Source organism: Dunckerocampus dactyliophorus, chromosome 13 (genome assembly GCF_027744805.1).
Source record: "Dunckerocampus dactyliophorus isolate RoL2022-P2 chromosome 13, RoL_Ddac_1.1, whole genome shotgun sequence".
Taxonomy (NCBI): domain Eukaryota; kingdom Metazoa; phylum Chordata; class Actinopteri; order Syngnathiformes; family Syngnathidae; genus Dunckerocampus; species Dunckerocampus dactyliophorus.
In genome coordinates this window covers 13,685,719-13,710,632 of record NC_072831.1, presented here as the reverse complement: position 1 = coordinate 13,710,632, position 24,914 = coordinate 13,685,719, and the positions used below count along the sequence as shown (strand labels likewise).

The following is a 24,914-nucleotide window of genomic DNA, read 5'->3' as shown; positions in this document are numbered from 1 at the left end:
AACTTTCTCTTTTTAAAAGTGTAATTTCTGTTGACTTGTATGCACCTGTATGCATTTTACATAGCAGGAATGTTTTTTATCATATGGTCTTGATTTGATTTGTCACGCAAAAGTACACAAAAAGCTTGTGAGGCTGGTAATTGCTGTACGCTATCAGTGAGGAGGCATATAGCACTGCTTCTGCTAACAATATATTACAGACTGTGGTGGTGGCAGCGGTGACTGTATTCCAATCTCAAGCCTTCGGTACTCAAGTGTAACATATTGAGGCAGCAGTGTGTCGCTGTCAAAATGATTTGATCAATCACGGTGCTGGATTCTTCCTCCTCCTGCGTGTAGTGTCATCAGCATAGCAACGACGGGTCTAACATACATATTACTGTGTTTTCAGCCAATTTTTATGGTCCGTGTGACTGTTTTGACAACATTGTTGGCTATTGGAGGTGTCACAAGTTGTAATGTGACAACATTACAAGATTTCTCCTCGTGAGCACCAGCACTGGGACGATAATAAATAAATTAATTAATGACACGATAGATGAAAATGAACCTGATGATTTTGCCGGCCTCAATGTATTGCCTTGTGCATGCGTGTCTGTTTTCCTTGTCTCTTGCCTCCAAAAAGTCATGAAGAGGGTTCACTCTGTATTGGTTTCAGCACCTTGGCGCGTTTGTTCCATAGAGTAGTGGCATGGACGGAGTGACCCTTTTGTCAGTCATACAGTCGCTCTGTCTCAGTGGGTGGAGGCGGGGCCAATAGCGCTTACACACAAAGTGCAGAAGAGTGTAGCCTTGTGTGGAGCAATGCAAGATAACATAGTAGAAATTATATTAGTAGATTACAATATATTGTCATAGATTTTTTCAAACTTTTTTCCATTGTACTTTCCTTAAAAGTAAAGTTAAACTCTTGCCTCATTCTCGTAGACCTAATCCCTTGTATCGTCTCGTCTTATGAACAGAGTGTCTCGTTTTAGCGAGTGTCTCGGTATTGGCTATACCTGAAAATCCCAGGAAAAACCGTTCACATACTTTGTTGTCATATAAATGCACCCTAAGTGACTTGAGACACATTTAACCCTCACAATGAATGACATACAGCTGAAGCATGTCACACCTCAAGCTGCTTTCATGTGAACCTTGATATGAGCTGACATTTCTGCGATAATGCTACATAATTTTCATGTTGTCACAAAAGTCTGGAAATGGTTTTAAGCTTCGGAAACAGTCAACAGAAAATTCTTTTTTTGTGAAATTGCTTTATTCCATCCATCCTTCTATCCATTTTCTATGCAACTTGTTCTCATTAGGGCCACAGGTGAGTTGGAGGCCTATCCCAGCTGATTTTGGGCAACAGGTGGGGTACACCCTGTACAATCACAAGGCACGTTTAGACAAAGAAACATTCACACTCACATTCATACCTGTGCAAAGTTTAGAGTATTTAATTAACCTAACATGCAGGAAACCAGAGTACTCTGAAAAATCCCATCCAAGCATGGGGAGAACATACAAACTACACGCGTTCCAATGGAGATTCAAACCTGGATCAGTGCTAACCACCACTCCAGTGTGCTCCCAACATGACGCTAGCAGCTTGTGACTATGGTTGTCCTATCTAGTCTCTGTCCACTAGTGCTCGCCTATGTAGTTTTTGAGCGTGAACTGATGACGTCTGCTCAGATGAGAGACGGAGCGTCTTTGAAGAGAACCCGAACAGTCCAGGGCGATTGATTCAATTCTGTGAGAACCTTGACATCATGCTGCGTGATCTACAGGCCATAGCCAGACCCTTCTCCCAGCAGTCACAATAAGCCAGCAATAAAGAAGACTTGTCGTGCTTCTCTGTCACAACACGTGTCACCGCTCAGCAAGAGCACTGGGTGAAACCCCGAGGGTCCTGAACTTAGCTAACTGCAGCAGCTGTTCTGATGCTGCTTGACAGGCTGCAAGCTGGCACATACAGAATCTAAGATGCACCCCCCCCCCCCCCCCCCCCCCCCCACACACACACACACACACCCACCCAAAAAAGAAAGCGGGTAATGGAAGATATACTCAACCACTATTCATTTTCAACTCGGAAGGTTGGGATCAGGGATGGGCAAATCTCTTTCTAAATGTCCTGAAAGAAAACGGCAGACACCACAAAGTGGATCATCAAACAACCGGTACCAACCACACTTCTTCTGAACCTACAGGGCCGGCACTAAACCCACTGGTAAGCGCCGATACCCCTAAATGCACGGCAGGTGCATTACAGCTGCAACCCGGCAGAATACCCTATTGTCACTACAATGCAGTATCTTTTTCTTGTAACATTTAAATGCCGTCAATGCCTAGGGGCAAGGCCACAGATTGTTGTACTTATGTCTCCTGTAATGAGCAGATAAGTGTATTTTAGGGATGTCCCGATCCACATTGTTTGGCATCCAATCCAATTTTTGGTATAGTCTTTGATCCGATCCGGTACCGATCCTTTTTTTTTTTTTTTTTTTTTTTAATAAGCTTTTGTTACAAACATGAATTTGTGGAACTGAATATGGTTATGAAAATAGCTCTTCAAAGCATTAAAAATAATGCAGCCAAAGTATTGCTGAATTAATTTTTTTTTTATTACGCAGCATGAGCAACAATATTGTTTGGCTTTTGTAACAAACATCTGTGAGTCAGGTCTCTTATCCAATAAAAGGTCCAATAAAAGTCCATCTAATAAAAAATAAAATTGGAAAAAATGGGCATGCAAAATACTTTTAGGGTAGGACTGGTCATCTGAGATGGTTATAGATCAATTTGTGGTGGGATTTAGAACATATGACACTTATTTAACAAACTCTCTTCAGCGAAATAGTAATTTATTGACGGCCCCTAGTATAAACAACCAGTGGTTAGAGCAGCACTTCCCGTGCAAGCACCCTGCACAATGACACAGCAGTCCTGGCACAGTGAGGGGGAACTACCGCTGCAGCTACGGAGCCAACATCCTAACTGCCGTTGCATTTTCTTCAGAGTGGCAGCCAGCTTTGAGGCGCATTACCGCACCTACCGTGTTGGAGTGTGGCCCAGAGTTACGAACGGTATATACGGCAACCGGATCGGCCTGATCTTGTGGCGGTGATTATCCGATCTTCAAAATACAGCTGGTCGGCAGCCGATCCCGATCCTGAAGATCGGACCGGGACATCCCTATTGTACTTACAACTTTTAATTCATTGTGACAAATTGGCTCGACCTATGGAAAATGACATTGTATATGAAATGTATTTGAAAATCAATTGAAATAAATAAATAAAAAATCATAAATCAATCAATATTTTGGGGAAAAATTAGCAATTTTACTATTTTCCCAAATGATTAAGCCTGCCTCAAACCAGTATGTGTTTGTCATTCTGCATGTGAGTGGAGGTAGAAGCCATCAAACTATGACTCCTCCTGTGAGATTCCAAGCGCCTGCAGTGAGACCACAGAGCTCTGTAGCATCTTGTCAAGGCCCCTGTCAGTGCAACTGTCGGCAGCCACAAGGGCAAGAGCTGACATTGTCACAAGACAGTCATGACATTTTGCAGTTCTATGTATGCTGGTTAACACAGTCCTAATATAAGTTTTCCTTTAATATTTCTTAATTTCTGTACTCAAACATTCATGAATATACTTATAACCTTGTGATTCAGAATTTTTCAGTGTGAATATCATTTATAAATGATGATGATGATGTTTCGAAATATGATAAGTTTAAACATGCAGTACATATACTGCAGCTAATCAAGACAATTATGAGGTACAAGTAGGTACAAGTAGGGGTTTATTCGTGTATGCGTTCCGATTTCCCGCATGGTACGCATCAAGTGACGGGCAAGAAGTATAACTGGCCAAAATCCAGTTTTAATCGGAAAAAAAATACATTGCAGTCCAGCCTTTGGATAGCAGGAGCCAGCTTCAAAACCCTCTCACGTTGTTAAAGTCTCCCGTTTGGGAACATTTCGCCTTCTCTGTGAAATATGTAAGTGGACAAAGACGAATGGGTAAGACAAAACCTATCTATCTATACATACTATTTATATAATATTTTTTAAAGTTTTTTTAGACCGAGAATTGTATTTATTGGAGAACGATCAGCAGTTTTTCATGTTTGTTAAATAAAACATTAAAACCAAGGGGGAAAAAGAAAAAAGAAGCAATTTTGGAGGATGGGATGATTTGTAATTCACGATAATAATAATAAAGTAACAAATAAAAAAGAACAACAGCTAAGCAGTTTTATGTGACCTTAAAACTAAAGTATGTACGGAACTGTGATTAAGGGCGTACCATTACACACCTAGTTACATGTTGTCAGTTACAAACTTGAAAACAGAATACTCATCTAAAAGTACAACAGACAAACAATCAAGATACAGTGGAACCTTGCGTCCCGGTTTTTGAAGGATTTGGTTTTCTACGACAGTGATTGCCAGAATGACGTCTCGCTTTTTGAACAGTCTCGGTTATTGGATGGTCAAACGGTGCCAAAACAAAGCATCCACGCAATGGTGAATCAGTGACTTTAAAGAATGGATAGTGGTTCTCTTAGTGTTGGGACACTAGGGACAGATTCTAGTTTAGGATAGGATTGTAATGTAAAGAGAGGAACCTTAAACACAAGTTTCAGTGATGTTTCAGACATGACAGTAAGTGAGCTTGGCCAGTTTGTGGAATGACGATTGTATCTGCTGCTGATGTTTACTATAAAATTCAAGTGAGCAAGTATCCTATTTAAAGTTAAGTTTGTAACGGACGAGAGTGAGGGTCTTCCATGCCCTCCGCTCCTCCCCCCACTCTCTCTCTCTCTGTGTTCAATTAAGGTAAAAGTCATGTTAAATGTTCATTTATCCATTTCATTCATTTATATGCGTTTCACATTGTTTTCTGCATGTAAAACTAAAATTATTCTCTGTAAAAAAAATTTTGTTCATATTTCTAGGTGTCTGGAACGGATTTATTGGCTTTACATTACTTCCTATGGAAAAACATTACTTCCGTTTTTGTACGTTTTGCTTTTTGTCTGACATTTTGGGACGGATTAATGATGAAAACTGAGGTTCCACTGTACTTGAAATTTTGAAATTTACATTACGACAATAAGGGATTACATAGTAACGTATTTGTCTTTGAAATGGCTCATGACAATACACCCCCATGTCTACAAATAACTCATAGACACGTTTAATTCTTTATTCCAAGGACTCACCAAGTAACAAAGGCCAAGGGGATTTGATTATGAGCGGACAAGCATTTCCCTTGTTATACATACTTACAGTATGTGATCTGATTCATTTAACTTGGATGATACCAACACAAAATCTTACTATCACACTTACAGTCCATTGTGCAAAGAACTAATAAGCTATGCCACATTGCATGGTGTGTGTGTGTGTGTGTGTGTGTGTGTGTGTGCGCGCGTCCGTGCTCTGACTCTCTTGCGTGGATTGGATGTATTTTGATGTGAAAACCACAGACATGAACTCTTTTCATTGCAATCTGTTCCCCTAAGGCTCGGAATCAGTAAAAACCTGGCCAAGAGAACGGGGAGTAAACACTAAATACACATACACTGACTGGTTCTTCATACATCTTACACACACGCTGAAGCCATTATCATATTTGAGGTTGCAGAGGAAAATACTGTCTCGGTTTATTAGGAGGAATTTTTTTTTAACTCCCTCAAATCGTGCGAACAAATCAAATCCCCAACATCTGGCTTATATATCAGTTTTCCTCTGGATGTTTTCTATTAAATGTAAGTTGTAGAAAAGGAAAACACCTGTATAAAACTATAACTGATAAATTATACGAGCTGCTAAGATAGTAGTTAAAAAGTTTTGCTTTTGAAAGGGTTCATCATGCATAAATCAGTACACCCAGACAGATTTCTCGAAAAAAAATTGACAGTAGATACTGTATTTATCGCTATTTATAATAAATGTAGTCATATTTGATCCATCTGTAAGCTCTGAAAATCACTTTAACCATGTACAGTATGTCTTTCCACTCTTGCAATATGTCCACGTTTCATTTAAGAAATAGTTTCACACTTTCAACTTTAAATGATGACACATGTCTTTGTGTCCTCCCACATAGAATTCTCTTTTCACGTGTGGAAATAAATCACGCTTGCAGTGCTTACAATTCATTCAGAATGTTGCTGCCAGGCTTCCCACCAGATCCAAAAAGTCATTTCAGCCTTTTTACACTGGCTTCCCATGATTATATTGTGTCACATTATACAGTATACAGCATGAGCCAAGTGAAAATCACTTGAATGAAATCCAAAGATGATAACTGACACTTAATGCTTGGGTCAGGGCTGTTCCACTAAAATCCTGTGGGTGATTGTAAATGCGTTTGTGAAACATCAAAACAAATCTTGCACATACTGTACAGTTTATGTGCACACAATTGCACTGATGCTATCACTGACACAGGCTGTTGATCCACTTCCCGTGGATGTTGTGAAGGGGAAAGGCTCAGAATTTGGGAACTGTATGAATAAACTCCACCACAGTAAAGTGAATCAGAAGGCAGAACATAATGGAAACACAGACTGAGACTGGACAATTGCTTAATGTCACCCTGTACATGATGCAACCAGCTGCGCATTAGGGGTGTCCCGATAAAACTGTTTCACTATTTCCGATACGATACCGATATTGCAGCCTTGACCCATAACCAACATACCAACATCAGTCCAATCCAATATTGGCAAGAATCATATATATTTTTTAGGGATGAGCGACTGCACCACTATCTGTATCAGTATATGTTCACCCATGTGAATTATCTGTATCCGTATCTGTACTCGGAGTGGGCGGGGTATAAACCGAAAGTGGGCGTAGTTTAACCGGAGATGGTCGGGGCCTAAATTTATACATTATTTTAAATCTGAAATTGACATGGATTGATCAGAAGTTGCTTTATTTATTGTATATTTTTCAGCTATATGTGTACTGTGAGACTTTATTATTATAATTTAATATTATAAATTCATTATAATAATTATTTTTTAATGTTCCGTGTGAAGTTAATGATTCATGTAAACATCCAGTGATGTGATCCGGGAAAATAATCTGTCAGCTTTGTTCACTGTAGTTTATTTTATTTTTATTTTTTAATTAACTTTCTAAATGAGGATTTTCCTTCATCACAATTACGGATAATGGCGGGCTGTACAAGTTTCATGCTCGTACTCGGTAAAAGTGCATTATCCATAACAGATACTCGTCTAAAATGAGTATCCGGCACATCCCTAAAACGTTTATTACTTGTAGTGTGGAATGTTAGAAAAGCCTCGATGAAGTGATTTTACTCAAACAGAGAATAATGGTAGGTGTGAGAAAACCTCATTTTCTCAAGCGCTGCAGATGTTTTGGATGTGTGTGCCACCGCCGGGGACTTATGCATGGCAAGTTTAGCACTTAGGCTCTATCCAGCGCGCTGCTGGATAGAAGCGCTGCAGCAGAGTCTGGAATAGACTGTTTGTACTGGGAGTGCTGACGGCGATTTTAGATATAATGTACTTGTTTTTATGCAGATATCGGACCAATATCCAATATCAATATCAGATTGGGACACGCCTACTGCGCATGATGAGACTTGAAATTACTGTAATTTCTGCCTCGTTTCCCATATTTGTATGTACTTCATTGGTTTGTATTTAATTAGCATTTTTGTTTTACCGTTTGTAAATGCAAAAATTTGAGTGATTCCAACCTCTGCCAGTAACAAGACATTCCAAATTAGTACAGGTGGCACTCCCTCCAAAAGATGTTTTTTTCAGTGTTTAGCCAAGATGTGATTGTTTTTTGTTTATTCAAAATGTCCACTTTCAGTATTGTCAAAATGTTGCATCTGCCTTATAAAACAACATTGTTACATAAGCGAGCAACCAAAAGGATAGTTGTGTTCTATGTTTACATGACCCCATGTAAACGGCCACTTAAATACACGATAATATACAATTTTACAAAAACCCCCACCCTAATATGTGACACTCCACTGTTAATAAAGTCATTGCGAAGCTCGCCCATAAACAATCACATCACAGAGTTAAAAACAGAATCAGATTTCACGTGCGGCTGGCTAAGTTGACCTTGGTTGACTTCCCATCAAAATGTTCCACTACACTACAAGCTGTGCATGTGTGCATGTCTGAGTGTGTGCTGTCTGTCTGAAAAATCATCGCTGCGGTGACTTGTTTCCACTCATGACAAGGTTCCCTAAGGCACTTATCTTTCCCTCCCTGACTCACTCCATCCATCCATTCGTGCCTCAGCCCTCATTCTATCCTGCCTTATTCTCCTCTATTCTCTATCATTCCCGATCAGTCTCCCTCCCACAGTTTGTCTCGTGCCCTGGCACTGCAATTAACTTCTCATCATCAAAGAGTCATGAAAGAATGCAATATAGCGTCTGACAGAGGTAGAGAAGCTGTGAGAGGAGAGATAAGAGGGATGAAGCCAGGAGGGGCTGTGACTGAACACAGGTGAAGCGGTGTCTCTTACGCTTACACATTGCATATGCTTTCACACTCGCAAGTTCTTTTTTCCCCCCTCAGATACACACCATCAAACACAAGCCCACACATCTACACATCCGGCGTTCACTCTCAATCGTCTCACATTCCTTCCAGAGGCTGACAAAAAGAGACGAAAGCTAGCTGTCTCCGAAACTGTTCTCTCCTCTTTCTGTGCTTCTCCTCCTCAACCCTACGTTTCTATTTTGCTTTCTGGCACACAAACATGAACAAACGTGGTGTCTCTGCAGCTACCCTCCACATGTTCCTTAAACAACACATATTGCTGAATGTGTGAGGAAGTCTGTATTCCCTTTGTTTGTTTGTTTTTACCCCCGTAGTTCAGTAAGCTGTCAAGTGTGACCGCTGTTGAAAGGATGTCAGACAGACGGAGTGAAAGAGAGAGACGAGGGGATGAAAGAAATGATAATGGAGGGAGGGGGATGTCAAGATGGAGGTCCTCACGGAGGGCAGAGGGAGTGATGGCATGCTTGTTTCTTTGTGCCAGAGCAAACGTAGCAACAGCAGACGTGAGGGGAGGTGATGGAGAAGAAAATAGCTGCGGGTAAAAAAGCAGCTCCGGGGGGAAACACACATGGCAAAAGATGCTAATTAACCATGGCAGCCACACTCAATGGTAGTGACATAATTGGCCCTAGTTGGAGGTCCTTGGTGGGGGAGTCTTCTGCAGTAGTTGTTGTCTGTGGTTTGTAGACTGTATCAGTCAGACTCAGTTCAGCAAATTTGTTGATTGTCAGCTGCTCAAAAAAAATACATTTAGCATCCAAGGTGCTTGGCACTTGGTTTGCTAAAACAAGAGTGATCAGCTTTTAAATTGATTGAGATATTACTTGTCTCCAAAACAAACTGTGTTGGAGAGGTGTGGTCGTAAGTGGCGGTATGTGTTTGAAAGACAGTTCTACCTGCAAATGGAGATACTTGATCAGGGCCCTATGATTTCCTCGTTAACGGAATTGGCCAATAAAAACGGAATCTACTGTTTTTCATTGACATAATGTCAATGAAATGCTGTCTTCGTGAGAAGAAGGAATGTTTGTGTGGGGTAATATTTCCCCAGCGGGCCGCCCAATCGCGGCGGCATCTCCTCACAAACACTTACCCACGCCTTCTCAAACTAAACATGTCGGAGCGGCCACATGAAACACCAGCTAAGTGGGTGAGCGTGGGTGGAAGCTAGTTGGGTCGTCTTAGTTTAGCAGAGCATGCTAGTGCTTTATTCACAGACATAAAAAGCACACACTCGGTGGTAGTAAAACGTGTAAAAGGTAAAAAAAAAAAACGTAAAAAGTGGAATTTGGGGGAAAATAAAACAGATTTCATACATCCCTACATGATAAAAACAACCAATACAACATATATGTTTGTTGGTTGTTTAGTTGCACAGCAGTAACAATATACAGTATATACAGGAGGACACAAAGAATGAGGCATCAATGGACAACAACAATACAATTTGCAGTGAAAGCATTAAGAATTTGACCTTTTCGAGTATGGGCTTGAGTGAGTGACATAAACCCACTTTAGCAATATCGGGGTGTTGAAGTTAGCTTTATCAATAATTCGTAAATACTCAGCTAATCACTGCCACCGCTGGGTGGTTGCAGTTGTGTCATGGGTGGCTGACAAACACTTTGGTGAATGTTACATTAATTGATGACACATCTTTATTTTGACTTTGTGGATTCCTTCGGAAGTCTTTTTATTGCTTTGTATTATGAAACACTATCAAAGGTAACTGCCGAGGAGCAATTGCCATACAGTTAGCTGCACAACATAGTCAAAATAAAATGTCGTCCATTTTGATACCCACATAGTTCGTGGGGTACAGTTACATTGTGTGTTACTTGTTGTTATATTTGGTTGCACCATGAGTGCAGATTGGTATTTGGGTTGATAAAAAGCTGGGGTTGAGCTCCTGTTGGTTTGTGATGTGTGAGCGTAAATATCAAAGATATTCATGGCATATAAAGTGCTATATAAACATGCTCCTCAAGCATGTTGAAGTTTGTCTCTGACTACTTTCTGTGCAACTCAAGCTTTACCAATGTGCAGTACAGCAATCCCTCGTCTACCGTGGTTAATTGGCTCCAGACCCGACCATGATAAGTGAATGTTGTGTACCTTTGAAAGATCATTTTAAAGTTTTTAATACACATATAAACATGAGACTGGATAAGATGTTTGCTTCATGCAATTTTTTGCTGATTAAACATTCTGTTTTTTTTTTTAAAGAGCTGAACACAAAATGGATCTCAAACCTATGGACCTGTAAACAAACACAATTTACACCAAGGAGACACTGGTTAGGTCCATCACTCACATATCATTCTCTTCAAGCAAATAATCTCACAAAATGTAATTTTAATATAATAATAAAGGTTTGCAAAAACACCCAACAATTAAGTGAAATGAAAACAGGGTGTTACACAAATAAATACTGACAACTTACAAAAAAGAAAGTGCTCAAAAACAGTCAGTAGTTGACAGAACTAGGGCTGCGCCCATATACTCTAGTGCAGTCAAGCTATTCTACTTCACTTCCACACACTTGTACAGAGCCAAACACGCTCACAAATCCTCTTTTACACACACTTTTCCACACCTTCAGTGTGTGGCAACTTCAGTAGTGTGGAAGTATGACACCGCGGGTTTTGCAAAATGCAAGTTTTTCTGTCCTTTTCGACAAACACAAGAGTTCAAACACAAAAGCTAATAAATCGCTAATAAATAATAACAATAACGCTAATAAATTGCCTCGCGAGGCTATACTGCCATCTCATTAAGGTCTGTGTGTGTGCTCGCTCACTTCCAGCTTTGTGGCACAAGCCCCCAAATAGCTGTCTTTGACTATGCTTGTAACCCAAATTTTAGGTCGCAGCTGAGAGTATCTAAAAAACACCTGTTAGTGTACTGTTTACTGTATAAAGGACAATAAAAAAATACCTCAATTTTTCCATCTGAGTCCAGCAAGTGGCGTTTGAGACTCGATGTACTCTGGCGAAAATACAACTCACAGCAACAATAGATAAAATTAGCACTGGTCTTGTTGAGAGAGCCATCTGCGGGGGCTTTGAAGCTAAACTTACCATTCAAAATACCCTTTTCGTGAATGCAGTACATTAGATCAAGCGAACATAGAAGTTTTCCCCTGCAGATACAGTAGTGCCATAAATTGATTTTCTATTTAGGTTACCATGAAAAAAAACAATTTCTTACAATTTAAAGCAGGAAGAAAATCTTCGACTATGTGAGGCAGCGAATGCTGAATGGCGAATAGGTGGGGATCAACTAGTGCGTATAAGCATGTTGACTGGGGTAAGAATGTAAGCAGTCCTCAGAGCTGCTTCACTGGCTCTTGGCACCTCGCGAGGATAAGAATAAATGCTTGTGAGGAATATACAAATATAAATGTGTTCAGTCAAGCCAAGTGGGGAGCTTATTGAAACGGACACTTTAATCTGCTACCTTAGTAGGGGTGAGGATCGTGTTACCTCAGTTTGGGTCTGTCACAAAGGGCTTTACTGTTGTTGAGGCTGTCTGGAGAGGGAATGAAAGTGACGGATCTTTGAAGAGAAAATGTAGTGACAAGGAAGTGCAGCTGCCAATGTTTAGAACAGCTGGCTTTGCATTGTGCATGAGGGGGAGGACTCATCGTTAAATCAAATGACAGACATTCACAGCGATCAAAAGGACATACTGTCTCTTATGCCGCATTCAATAAGACCTGTGCTAACATACAAAGACAATTACCAACACAAAAGGAATCAAAACAAGCACTTATTTTTGTTGTGATCCGGTGCTATATAGAAAATAAAATGAAGGAAAAATTGAATTACCTTGGGGAGGGGTTAGTAATCAAAACATTGGTGCCAATCAGCATGGTGACCAAGCCTGGAGTTAAATTTGTGGGCAATTGTTAGCATTAGGGCTGTTCGATATAGCGATATTTTTTAAATTTCGATCATTCTTTGAAGCGCAATATCAAAAACAAAGAAATCGTTCATATCAGACTGTATTTGCGCTGTTCTCTTGTGTCTTGACATGGAGGTCTTGCTCAGTCTTCACTGCTGTGTGTGTCAGCGCTGCTTAGCGAGGCTGCTGCTCCACCCGTTTCCCGCCTATACGGCACACCTGGCCAATAGCACTCATCATAAATAAATTGAAGAATTTCCAGTTAATCCATGTGATCGGTATGGTGATGGTTTAAATTCGTTGCGAAATGTGGAAGAAGGAATTTTAAGCTCAAAGAGAATTTGGTATGTTATTTGTTATGGAAAATGTGAAATTTTGGGAAACTGTCCTGATTGACCAAAGGTTTTGACACTGGAATGAGTTCAATCAGCTGAGATATGTTGTAAAAAAAAAAACCCTCTCCAATCATTTCAATGGGAATTTTTGGGTGGTAAAATTTTGAATTTGGGGAAACCAGGAAAATAGATGCCTGAGTCTGCCAAAAGGAATTTGTGTTCCAGAAAATGTGGAATTACAGAAAAAGCTAAAAAGCTAGAGTTGTTTGTACTGAGGGTGTGCCGATCGATCGACTTTTCCATTACCATGGAAAAGTACGTGATCATATGCTAATAAATGCATTTCTATGCCGATCACAAAAACCCATCACCTCTGGCTCGTACTAATTTCAGCCTGTAGATATCCCTGTGTCTAGTGTCACCCCTCCCTTACCTTCACACGGCAAACCAAAAAAACATGTCTGCCGTGTGGAACTTTTATGCCATTTGTGAGAGCGATGTAAAGTTTGCATCCTGCAACACATGCCAAAGCTTTAACTTAATACGGCATTGGAAGAACAAACACTTGACAGAGTATGTGGAGTGTTCGAGGCTCACGGTGTGTCGCAGCCAACACTGGGCAACACTCACCCTGTATGCGCGTGACACTCGGAAAACGGCTCCACGACGCAGTTTTCAGTGGGTCGCAGGTCTTGTCCAAAAAAATTGTGGCCTGATGGCCCTGAACGCAACTTGCGTCTGTGCTGTTCTCTTCCTACGGCATCATGAGGTGCGTGCCATGTTTTTGGGGGACTTGGCCAAGCTTTAGCGGGAGGGGAAGGACATCGAGTGTGGTCTTAACGTGCTGTACGTTCGACAAACAGCTCAATCGTCTTTATATCTGCTGGAGAAGAAAGCACAATAAAAAGACAAGCATCTCACCGCTCCAGCTCACGTTGATATGAGGGAATTACGGGCACCATGAAGACTCGCAGGTACAGTTTCATGCCCAGTTTGATCTGTTCTGTTACATCTATTAAGGGGTGGTCTACAAAAAAATGACCCTCCTTTTAAACTTAACTGCTGAGTTAATCGGAAAAAATTTAAATTCGTATATTTTGAATTGTACTTTTTGTTTATCTGAGGAGGTAAATCAAAGCAATTGGACTCGCTTGATTTTCTTAAAGATGTCTCACCTCTCATCCAGGTCCAAGTCCAGATGCTGTCATTCAACTCCTATGATATACTGTGTACAGAAAACCTTTACACACACTTTTTCTTGAAATAATTTTTGAATTTGTGGATAAAAATGCATTGTCCCTGAGCGGGAAGAGGAGGCGGGACGTAATGCTTTCAACACTTCAGAAAGTAAAACAGGCAAACAGGCCCTATAAATATAAAGATATTTACAAAGTTTTAGTTGAAAAATGTCTGCAATTTGGGTCGCCGCTTGTCATTGAGGGGCGATGGTTGGTCCCGCAGCCAAAGCAGTTGAGAACCACTGGTATATATGACCAGGCTCTTTCAGGCCGACTGCTCTCTCACTATCCTGCTACTACTACTTGGAAGAAAATATTTCACAGACGTAGTCCTTCTAGAGTGCCACCAGACCATGTACTCTCACATCATCACCTGTCAGTTTCACGAGTGAAATATGTTCTCATGAAAAATAAGTCAGATATGTTTTTCTAAATCAAGGTAATTTTATGGTTCCTATTTTCAGCTCAAATAGCCAATAGCAGAAATTGTGGGACCCATTAAAATAAATTCACACTGGGCCCCTCCTTTTTTATTTTTTTATAATTTTTATTTTTGTTATTTTTATTATTTTAATTATTAGCTTCATTATTTGTTGAATTCTCCTAACGTTTCCCGCCTATACGGCACCCCTGACCAATAGCACTCATCATATATAAATTGAAAAATGTACAGTTAATCCATGTGATTGGTATCAGCAGTGACTGTCCGATCTAGCTCATGGATGATCGGTATCGGAATTGGCAGCATAAAACCCTGATAGGAGCACCCCCTGGTTTGTACTGATTAGCTGAATGTTTTGACATTGGAATGGTTTGATTCGTTGACAAATGTGTAAGAATTTGAAAAGTTATTTGTCATGGAAAATGTGGAATTTTGGGAAAACTGTCCTGATTGAGCAAAGGTTTTGACACTGGAATGAATTGAATCAGTTGAGACATTTTGTAAAAAAAAAAAAAAAAAAAACCCTCTCCAATCATTTCAATGGGAATTTTGGGGTGGTAACATTTAGAATTTGGGGGAAACCAGGAAAATAGATGCTTGAATCTACCAACACCACGGGGGGCCAATGGGCATACTTATCATATAAACAATCCTTTCTTCAATGCTGTTTAGTCATGTTGTTGACAGTTTATTCTAGAAAATGAAAGGCGTCACTGTGAGACTCAAATAGGTCAAAAAGACAACTTTTCACATCAGTTTACCTTAGGGATGTCCCGAGCCACATTTTTTGGCTTCCGATCTGATTTTTTTTATAGTCTTGCCGATGCAATCCCAATTTTTAAATAAGCTTTTGTTACAAACATGAAAAACTACTTTGAGGGTAGGACTAATCATTTGACATGGTTATAGATCAATTTGTGGTGTGATTTAGAATATATTAATTTTTTTTTAACAAACTTTCTTCAGCGCAATCGTAATTTATTGACGGCCCCTAGTGTAAACAACCAGCAGTTAGAGCAGCACTTCCTGTGCGAGCAGTTGCGGAGCCACATATCCATTACTCACATAGGAGTGACCATAAGTTGAAATGTCTAGATGACCAGTGGGGTGGCCGGAGAGTGACCAAGGGTGGCCACGGCCACCACGTAGCTCCGCCACTGCGTGCGAGCTCCCCACACCATGCCACAGCAGTCCGGGTTCAGTGAGGGGAAACTACCGCTGTAGCTAGGGAGCCGAATATCCAACGTCCAACGTGAAACTCACTTCACCACGGTACACCGGTGACATGTCTGAATGGTGGTGTTGCGTTTTCTTGGACTTGTGGTTGGCGGGAATCGAGTGGCAACCAGCTCTATGCTGCATTACCACACCTACCATATTGGAGTGTGGCCCAGAGTTACGAAAGTTATACGGCAACCAGATCGGCCCCATCTCGTGGCGTAAGCCGATATTATCCGATCTTCAAAATACAGCGGATCGGCCGCCGATCCTGATCCTGAAGATCAGATCGGGACATCTCTAGTTTTACCTCATTCACTCTTTCCACTGGCACACTGCCTTTGCACTCCATATTATCAAGCAAAGTGTTGACACAGCTTCCCTATGCAATCCCAAGTGTGGGATCCATTTCACCGTACAAATTGGTGCCAAGCATCTTGCTAACTCCTACAACTAATCACATGGGAATTGGTGGTGTGAATGTGGTAATTTCTCAATCTGTGGCCCACTTGTTACTGTCCCACGCAGCTCACAGAGCTTGTAGCCAACTGTTAGGATGAGTCATGCTGCGTGTATGCACTGGAAACTGAGCCATCCAAAATGGATGCATTTTGTTGGTAAACGTCTTGATTTGAGAAGACTGGATGAAAGCCGGTGACAAGGTGACATGATGAAAAAGTCAAGTCATATGCATAAATAATCCAAATAAATACTAATAATCCAATCATAATAGAGAATTGGTCGGTTTTTATAAATGAAACAAACAGCTGGTCATCATTTTCTCTGCTTCTCTAGACCCTAATCAATAAAGAGATGACCCTCGTCTTGTCCATGAATCCTTTCCTGGAGCCAGAGAGAGAACATCCCCTCTCAACATACCAACCAGTATGGAAGACGGAGCGCTGCAATAAGACCTGCCTATCAAACACCACCTCACCAAGCCACACTGAAGACAAACCAAAACAGGGTAAACATGCCAACATTGATGTTTGTTTATTCCCTGCCTTTTTTACAGATTCAAATACTATATTGTATGTGGTGTTATTCAGTAACTGTGTGCTTATGTTTATTACAGTGGAAACTCCAAAGTCGACCTCAATCTGTAGTGTGGCACTGGTCGACCTTCAATTTTTTTCAATTATGATTTTAGTCGTGTTGCAGCATCAAGCTATTGCTATTAGGGATGCTCCGATCAGGGTTTTATGCTGCTGATTCCGATTCCGATCATCCATGAGTTTCGGCCGATACCGAAACCAATCACATGAATTGACTGTAAATTTGTAAATGTATTTGTGACGAGTGCTATTGGCCGGGGTTGCCATATAAGGGGAAAGGTTAAGACAATTTCAAGGTCCCCTGACTGCCATTGGGACCAAAAAATAGTTAATTATTAAAAAATAAAAGGGGGCGACCAGAGAGGTTTTTTTTTTCCATGAGGCCCAGAATTCCTGGCTGGGCCCCTGCTATTGGACATATGATATGAAAAAAGGAACCGTAAAGTTACCTTAATTTCGACAAAAACATTTATTATTTACTTTTTCAAGAGAACATACTGTACATCACTGGTGAACTTCTTTAAGGAGACGTTGGATATGAGGGTACATTGTCTGGTGGAGCTCTAGCAGGTACAAGTATTAAAAAAAGGGAATCATTGTATAATAATACAAAATAAAACAACATTTTTTAAATTGAATGACTCATAATGTGGGCGCAGCAAAAAAATATAACTGAAGAAAGCACAAATTATATACGCAATATTAACTCGATGCACGGCACACACTCAACCCCAAGAAGGTAAATTTAAAGTGCTCATGGCACCAAAAAAAGTTTGAAAAAAAAACAATAACAAAATGAAAGTACAGTGTTCCATCGCTTTATCGCGGTTCACCTTTTGCGGATTCGATGTTTTGCGAAAAAAAATGAGTGTATGAACGCTGTTACAGGCCGAGCCTGGCCCTTCAAGAAGGATTGCATTGTGGGAAGTTGAGTGTCCATCTCTTCCCTCGCTCGTCTGTCTGTACCGCCCATTGTTTTCTTCGTCCTGATTGTTTGTAGTCAATCAGTCTCCTTTGTGACGCTCTGCCGTGTCTCCTGTGTCATCGCTAGCTTGCTTGCTAGCTATCTTGTCAATGAATCTTTGGTTTGAAGGAGGAGGACTGCAACAGGAATACTGCAACAATATGTTTTAACACTTACAGTACAGCAGAACGGCGCTAGGACGAAACGGTCAGAGGAGTGAAATACATGTGAGTCACTTAATAATTTCTTGGGTCCGACCTGTAGGTTGGTCATTAAAATTGAAAGGAAGGATTGAGAGTGTTTAAACTAAAGAGAAATGTGACAAAATGTTATTGCCCGTCTGAGAAAAGTGTATAAAGTGTAAGGTGAGGGGTTTTACAGCCTTAAAACATATATAATCATTGTAAAAAAATTAAGTTGGCTACTTCGCTGATTTCACTTATTGCGGGTTATTTTGAGAATCTATCCCCAGCGATAAACTCTGAGTTTTCTGAACCGGCGCCATTTTGGCTGTGACATCACCAGAACACGTTCCACACGCTACAATATATAGCACATTAGCTGCCGAGCTAGTGCGTCAGAAGAAGTGAGTTAACGGAATTGCGGACAGAATTACGGAATTCACCAATAAAAACGGAATCAACTGTTAAGCACGGAATCTCGCAGAAAGTGACGTGGGAGTGAAATGCTGTCATCGTGAGAAGAGGTTTGTTTTAAGTATTTTCCCGGCGGGCCGTAACCCACACCAAGCTAAAACACCCCCGACGTCACTTCCCGTCTGCCCCCCACTCATCTCCGCCAGCACCAGAACACATTTTCAGCAACACACACGAGCACAAGTCTTATTGATGTCTATTTTCTGTTGTTATGTCTACAAGGTTTGATCTCCTCAAAGTTACAGTCATTAGAGATCCGGAGCAGTTGGCAAAAGAAGAGTGGGCTAAAATTCCAGCACAGAGGTGTAAGAAACGTTGATGGTTACAGGAAATGATTGGGTCATTTATTTTTTCCAGAGGGCGTGCTACCAAATACTAAGTTGAGGGTGCCAATAATTTTGTCCAGTCAATTGTCTGAGTTCTGTGTGGAATGATCAGATTTGGCTTTTTTTGCTGGGCTTTTTTTGTGTTGTTCCAGTGGAAAGAAAAGAAATAAACATGTTAATACTGAAGCATTTGTAATTGCTACAATTTTCAGGGAGAAATGTGTATTATCTGACAGACACACAGGGGTGCCAAAGCTTTTGGCCATGACCACTTGTGGCTATCCAGGCTGACATTAAGTTAATTGCTTATGATTTCTGTGTGATGTGTGTTCATACAATGTCATGTTTCTGTATAGAACCTCCCTTTCGGCGACTTCCTGACCACGTGTCAATGTCAAGACTCTCATTCTTCAAGAGGAAGTTTGTCGATGACGACGAGGCTTCGTTCAGTTTCAGGACATACTGCCAAACTGTTAGTATTGATCACATCTTCTTATATTCCGTCTTAAAATGAAATGACACATCAGCACATCACTGATAACCCACCTATCCATCCATCTATCCATCCATCTATCCATCCATTTTCTATACCGCTTGTCCTCATGAAGGCTGCGTGTGAGCTGATGCTCATGGCAACTGACCTTGGGCAAGAGACTGGGCCCACCCTATACTGGTAGTTAGTCAATCACAGGGCGCATAAAAACAAGCATTCACACTTACATTCACACCTCTGGACAATTGAGTGTTTCCTTGTCAGCTGGGATAGGCTCCAGCTCACCCACCCATCCCCAATAAGGACAAGCAGTATAGAAAATGCATGAACACATGGATGAGTTGTGTGTCTTCTTAATACAAATAAACAATAATATTAGTATATTAGTATATAATTATATTATTCATAGTAATATAATTATTATTGCTAATATTAGTATATTAAATATTATTTTTTTGAGTGAAGAAAATACTAGAAAAGTGTGTTTTTCGTCACAGCTATCTTAATTTAAACACACCTGAGGCATTAAACGCTTCACATTAACAGATGGAAAATACATGTTCTCAACATCTTTATCCAGATTCTCACCAGAATTTAAAAGCCGTCCACAAAGGACATTGGTTATGCAGTTTTGAATCCTGTTTACTAACAGCTAACACCTGTTAGTAATAGCGACAAAAAATGATATGAACTTAGTGTAGAAGGGTGTAAATTTGGACTAAAAATGATGCGTTAAACATTTTCAATATTTATTGTTTGTTGTGTTACTGAATCAGAATCAGTGTTTTGACCAAGTATTTCCTTGGTTCCATGGATCTAATCGCCCATTGTACCTCAGGTGGCTCCAGTTTTGGAGGAGCGGGCCCATGTGCTGCGTCTTTCCCTGGAGAAGATGCGATTCATCGATGACCCCGAGGCTTTTCTGCGACGCTCAGTGCTTGTTAATAACCTCCTTCGGCGTCTACGAACTGAAATCCTTCTCCAGAGCACTGACTGGTGCTTCCCTCCCAACCCAGTTCTTAGCACTATCTTGCCACCGGGCTCAAACCCCACGAATCAGGCACTAAGCAGGGCTGTACCCACCCCAATCTGCTTAGCACCCCAAGCCGGACCACCCTTTCGTAAGCGCTTCCGAATGGTCCGTGCGGGACAGGGGGACCTTCGCAGTGACTGTGCCCAGACGTGTTGTTGTTTCTATGCTGCAGCCGCAGCTGCGGGACACTACCTTCCGCTTCCGTTCTCCATGTACGATGCAGAACTATCCTCGCCGCACTCATCCTCCGTCTTTCAAATAGCCAGTCACCATAAGTTAGGACTGACCGTCATCGAAGGCCATGATGATGAGGATGACGAGGCTGAGGAGGAGGAGGAGCTTGATGACGAGGAAGAGGAGGATGAAACAGTTAGTGAAAGACGACAAGCAGGACCTTCTTCCGGTTGGGTTCAAGGCAAAGGCAAGTCGAAACAGAAAAGTAGGACTAGGAGCCTGCTGGGTCACACAAGGACAGAGGCGGACAGCTGCATGACAGGCAGCATTGAAGAGGAGGAGGATGGTGAACTCGAGGAAGACGAAGAGGAAGATCATGGCATCACACATTGTGAATGGGACCCTGCTTCAGAACGAGATCTTCTCAGTGTTCACTATTGGTACCAAAGGGGTCACAGACAATGAGATGTTGCTTGCATTGGTACTCACACGAATCCATTCGTATCGTGCTGCACTTGGCTGCCATTCCCCCTCCTCCTGGCCCCATCTGACCTGCACTCACACTGAGCGTCCGTGCTTCGTACTTGTACATCGCTGTGTTACTGTTCTTATTTTGGCTGATTATTGCTTTTGTGCAAGGTTGCGACTGTCATTAATTGCGAGAGGAGCAATTGAGTGCGCCGTGGGTTTGACCTTCGTATTTTATTTCTATTATGTATCGTGTCTTATTATTAAGAACTTGCGAGGAACGATTGCTTTACAGTCATTCCACGACTCCACTACATTGCACGTGTGGCAACCGTGGCAGAGGAGGGGTAGTGTACCGTGCTTGGTCACGGGTCAGCGCACTCACGCCAGCCAAACGTGCCGTGTGTGAAGTGGGCTTGAGCACGGTGCAATCGACCTCGTGTGAGTACAGCCTCGGTCTTGTAGAATATAAATACACTCATGACAACAACTTCTTTAGTTGAACTTTACCTCGAACCCCAACTTTATTTCAGTGATCTGAAAAAATGTCTTTAGTTCCCCCTACCATGATATTAGGGGCAGACCCCTCTGTCTCCACTTGGTTTCGATTTGGTGGATTATTTTTGGAGTCTTTCTCTTGCTTTCTACTATGGTTGTCAAATTTAACTGGCGGTGAACGATCGCAACTACGCTGCATGCGCGCATGTGTGCACGCGTGTGTGCCACCCATGACGCCCCCCAAAGCTATCCCCCCCCCACCAACACCACCAACACCACCAACACCATTATATTAGAGGCAGAACCCTCTGTCTCCACTTGATTTCAATTTGGTGGATTATTTTTGGAGTCTTTATCTTGCTTTCTACTATGAAGGGCTGTCAAATTTAGCTGGCGGTGAACGATGACAACTACGCCACATGCGCACATGTGTGTGCCACCCATGATGCCCTCCGCCCCCCCCAAAGGTATAACCCCAGGGGAAACACTGCTCTCTCTTTCCGCTCCATTGTGAGAATAAACGAGGAAAAAAATTGGGCCTCAACATTTCTTCATACGTTGTGCTGTAATGTTAAATATGAAGCGATCGTATTGCACTGTCTTGTCTCCCAAGACCATTTCCAAGATTCAGCAATCACAAACATGGGCAAAACACGTGTAAGTGCCTTAGTGTTTTTACAGAAACGTGTATTTTGTGTGTTCATATAATTGTTCTTTAGTAGCGATCTCCTAAATGACATTTTGCTAAATGCAGTGATGTTTTCCGATGTGGTTAAAATGTTGGATTTTGGAAGGACACTAGATAGACACATCCAAAATGTTCTTTTGCACTTGGAGTGCATGTGATTGAGTGTCTGCACTGAACTTAGACAAACTTGACCCGACCTTGAAGGAAACATCGGTTACTACTTGATGAAGTGTAGTTTGGTTTCTCCTAGGGATGTTTTAGCTGTAGTTTTTCTTGTTTTGCCTTACAATAATTGAATCTCATCATGGACAGGTAATATTTGTCATCTTGGCTGCAAATTCATTATGAATTAAATCTGTAATCAATATTGTAATTCAGTTTTCTGTTTTTTTGTTTTAAAAAAAGGGGGGTTTGTTGTGAATTGGCGCAAGTGAACGTACACTGTCCAGTGGAACCCACCTAAGTCAGTCTCGCTTATGTCGACAGCGCATCTTGAGTCGAGCAACTCATCAAGTCGGGCCCACCATGTTGTTATTATTTACAAGTTTAGGGCAGCAGTGGCGGAGGATTTAAAGCAGGTTATCCAGAACCTGAAGGTTGGTGGTTGACCGCTATTGTCGACATATAATTTGCAACCCACAGGGATCATTTTTATGAAAAATCTGCCCACTTATGTGCTGTAGTATTGTTGACTTCATCGTTATCGCTATATTGTGAAACGACAACAGCTACAGTTGCAGGGCATGTGATTGACTGGCGAACTCAGCTCACCCTTGACCCCCATGAGGACAGGCAATATAGAAACTGGTTGGATGGATAGTTACACAGCATTAAAACATGCACACATTCAAACACGCTATGACACCAGTCACTAGGTGTCAGTAATGTTTCTGTAATGTTCGCTGAGACACACAAACACCAAACTTGATTGCCAGAACAACAGGATTATATTGCAGGTTTCAATGATCTCACAACGGGCACAATAATCCCTAGTAAATATCCATGATAAAAAGACAGGCTACTGTTGCTGCAGTAACCCATGGCAAGCTAAAACTCAACTCTGAAACCCAAACGTCACGCCCTGTCCTCCTGCCACTCAGCTCCCCAAGGGAACACATCTATAGCAACACACACAAGCACAAGTCTTATTTATGTCTTAAATTATTAATTCTTATCATTTACTCATGTTATAATAATCATAATGATAATGGATTAGATTTTATACCCAAAGCACTTCACAATGAAGTAAACCCATTATTCATTCACTCCTCAGTCACACACCGGTGGTGGTAAATTACATCTGTAACCACAGCTGCCCTGGGGTAGTCTGACGGAAACGTGGCTGCCAATTTGCACCTCTCCGACCACCACCAAACATTCATTCACATTCATACACCAGTGTGGGCAGTACTGGAGGCAAGGTGGGTGAAGTGTCATGCCAAGGGAGACAACAGCTCTACCTCCTGAGCCACAGCCGCCCAATATGTCTACTATATTGGATAATACGAGTGTAAAGGTGACTATAGGAGTGTTATTTAATGTCTAAAGGGCTCAAATGTTAAAATAATTATTCAGAAGGTAAACAGGTTTTCTATAAGTATGAAAATATTCCTTTTATTGTTTTTATTTTGATTCTTTTGTTTTCATATCATTTTATACTCTTATATAGACACGTCACCATAAAGTGACAGATGTTTCATACAAATGACCCCTTTGTGTCACATTTTATTTGACAAAAAGCCGTCAACTGTGTATGTTGACGTAATAATACGGTGGACCGGGACTTAACGAGTTGGTCGACGTACATGGCATTACGGGACTGACCTAAGCGGGCTCCACTGTCATTACAGTTGCAATTATATCATTGCAATTTGCTGTACTTGCTGGTGTGAAAGCACTCATGTAGTCAAAAGACTATGTATGTATGTAAGTGCTCAAATTGAAAGACATCCATAGCACCTTTAATTGATAATACAAGTGTATAGAACAAAAGCACTCTCATTCCTTAACAGTGATGACAAACCCATGTAAAAAGAAAAGCTATAAATAATAGATCACATGCCACCTTAAGTTTCTAGAACGAGTGAAACCCCCGTTATTTTGACAGGTATCAAGACGGTTTATGTTAAGCGTGTCTTCCTTGCCTCTCATGTAATGTTCAAAACAACACAAAAACATCACTAATGACTAGTTTGGCAACTGTGACTCTGACAAATTGTCCAGCAAAGAAACGAAACGATTTCATATGCCTTTCTACAGCGTGCAAAATCCTGTGTCTATCAGTGGTATTATTTTGTTTCACAGAAGGAATTACACAAAGCTATGTACTGAAGGAAAGAAAAAAAAAAGTAAGAAACTGTCTAATGAAAAACAACATAAGAGCAAGAGTTCTGTCACATTCTAGGTGGTGTTCTGTGATAGGTGTAAAGTAAAAACAAACCGGTTTCTTTTCTATTCTCTATTAAAACTATGTTTATCCTTAAGCGTGTGTGTTTCTGTGTTCCTGCATTATTCATACAAGCATGCAAATTAAGGGTCCAAGACGAGGGCAATTTTGAAGGCTTCTCTCACTTGTTATGACGGGCTGTTAAAAATACTCTTATCTACTAGTGCAATGGGCCTCACTGACATTGGACAGCGAAATGTTCCTTTGATCCAGTAATAGTGCTCAGCATGACTGCCCTAATTACTGGATTTCTGCTGGAATTGTGCAGGTCTTGGGTGACATTAATTCTGATTGCTTGAAAGCCGCTAAGCCATTGTGATACGTATTGTATGTGCGTGCGGAGGTGAAATCACGGGTCTGGTGAGAACATGTTGACGGCTGTGATGTGAGGTGAGGATG

General features: G+C 41.2%; 1 protein-coding gene across 1 annotated transcript in view; it reads left to right on the top strand.

Moving 5' to 3' along the window:
* Nucleotides 1-24,552, top strand: part of sertad4 (SERTA domain containing 4) — a 29,598-nt gene extending 5,046 nt beyond the window's left edge. The window contains exons 2-4 of the mRNA XM_054796958.1: nucleotides 16,510-16,681; nucleotides 19,072-19,187; nucleotides 20,047-24,552. Of these exons, the coding sequence (XP_054652933.1) occupies nucleotides 16,528-16,681; nucleotides 19,072-19,187; nucleotides 20,047-20,880 (1,104 nt within the window). The 5' untranslated portion in view covers nucleotides 16,510-16,527 and the 3' untranslated portion in view covers nucleotides 20,881-24,552. The remainder of the gene's footprint in view (nucleotides 1-16,509; nucleotides 16,682-19,071; nucleotides 19,188-20,046) is intronic.
* Nucleotides 24,553-24,914: the final 362 nt, after the last annotated feature.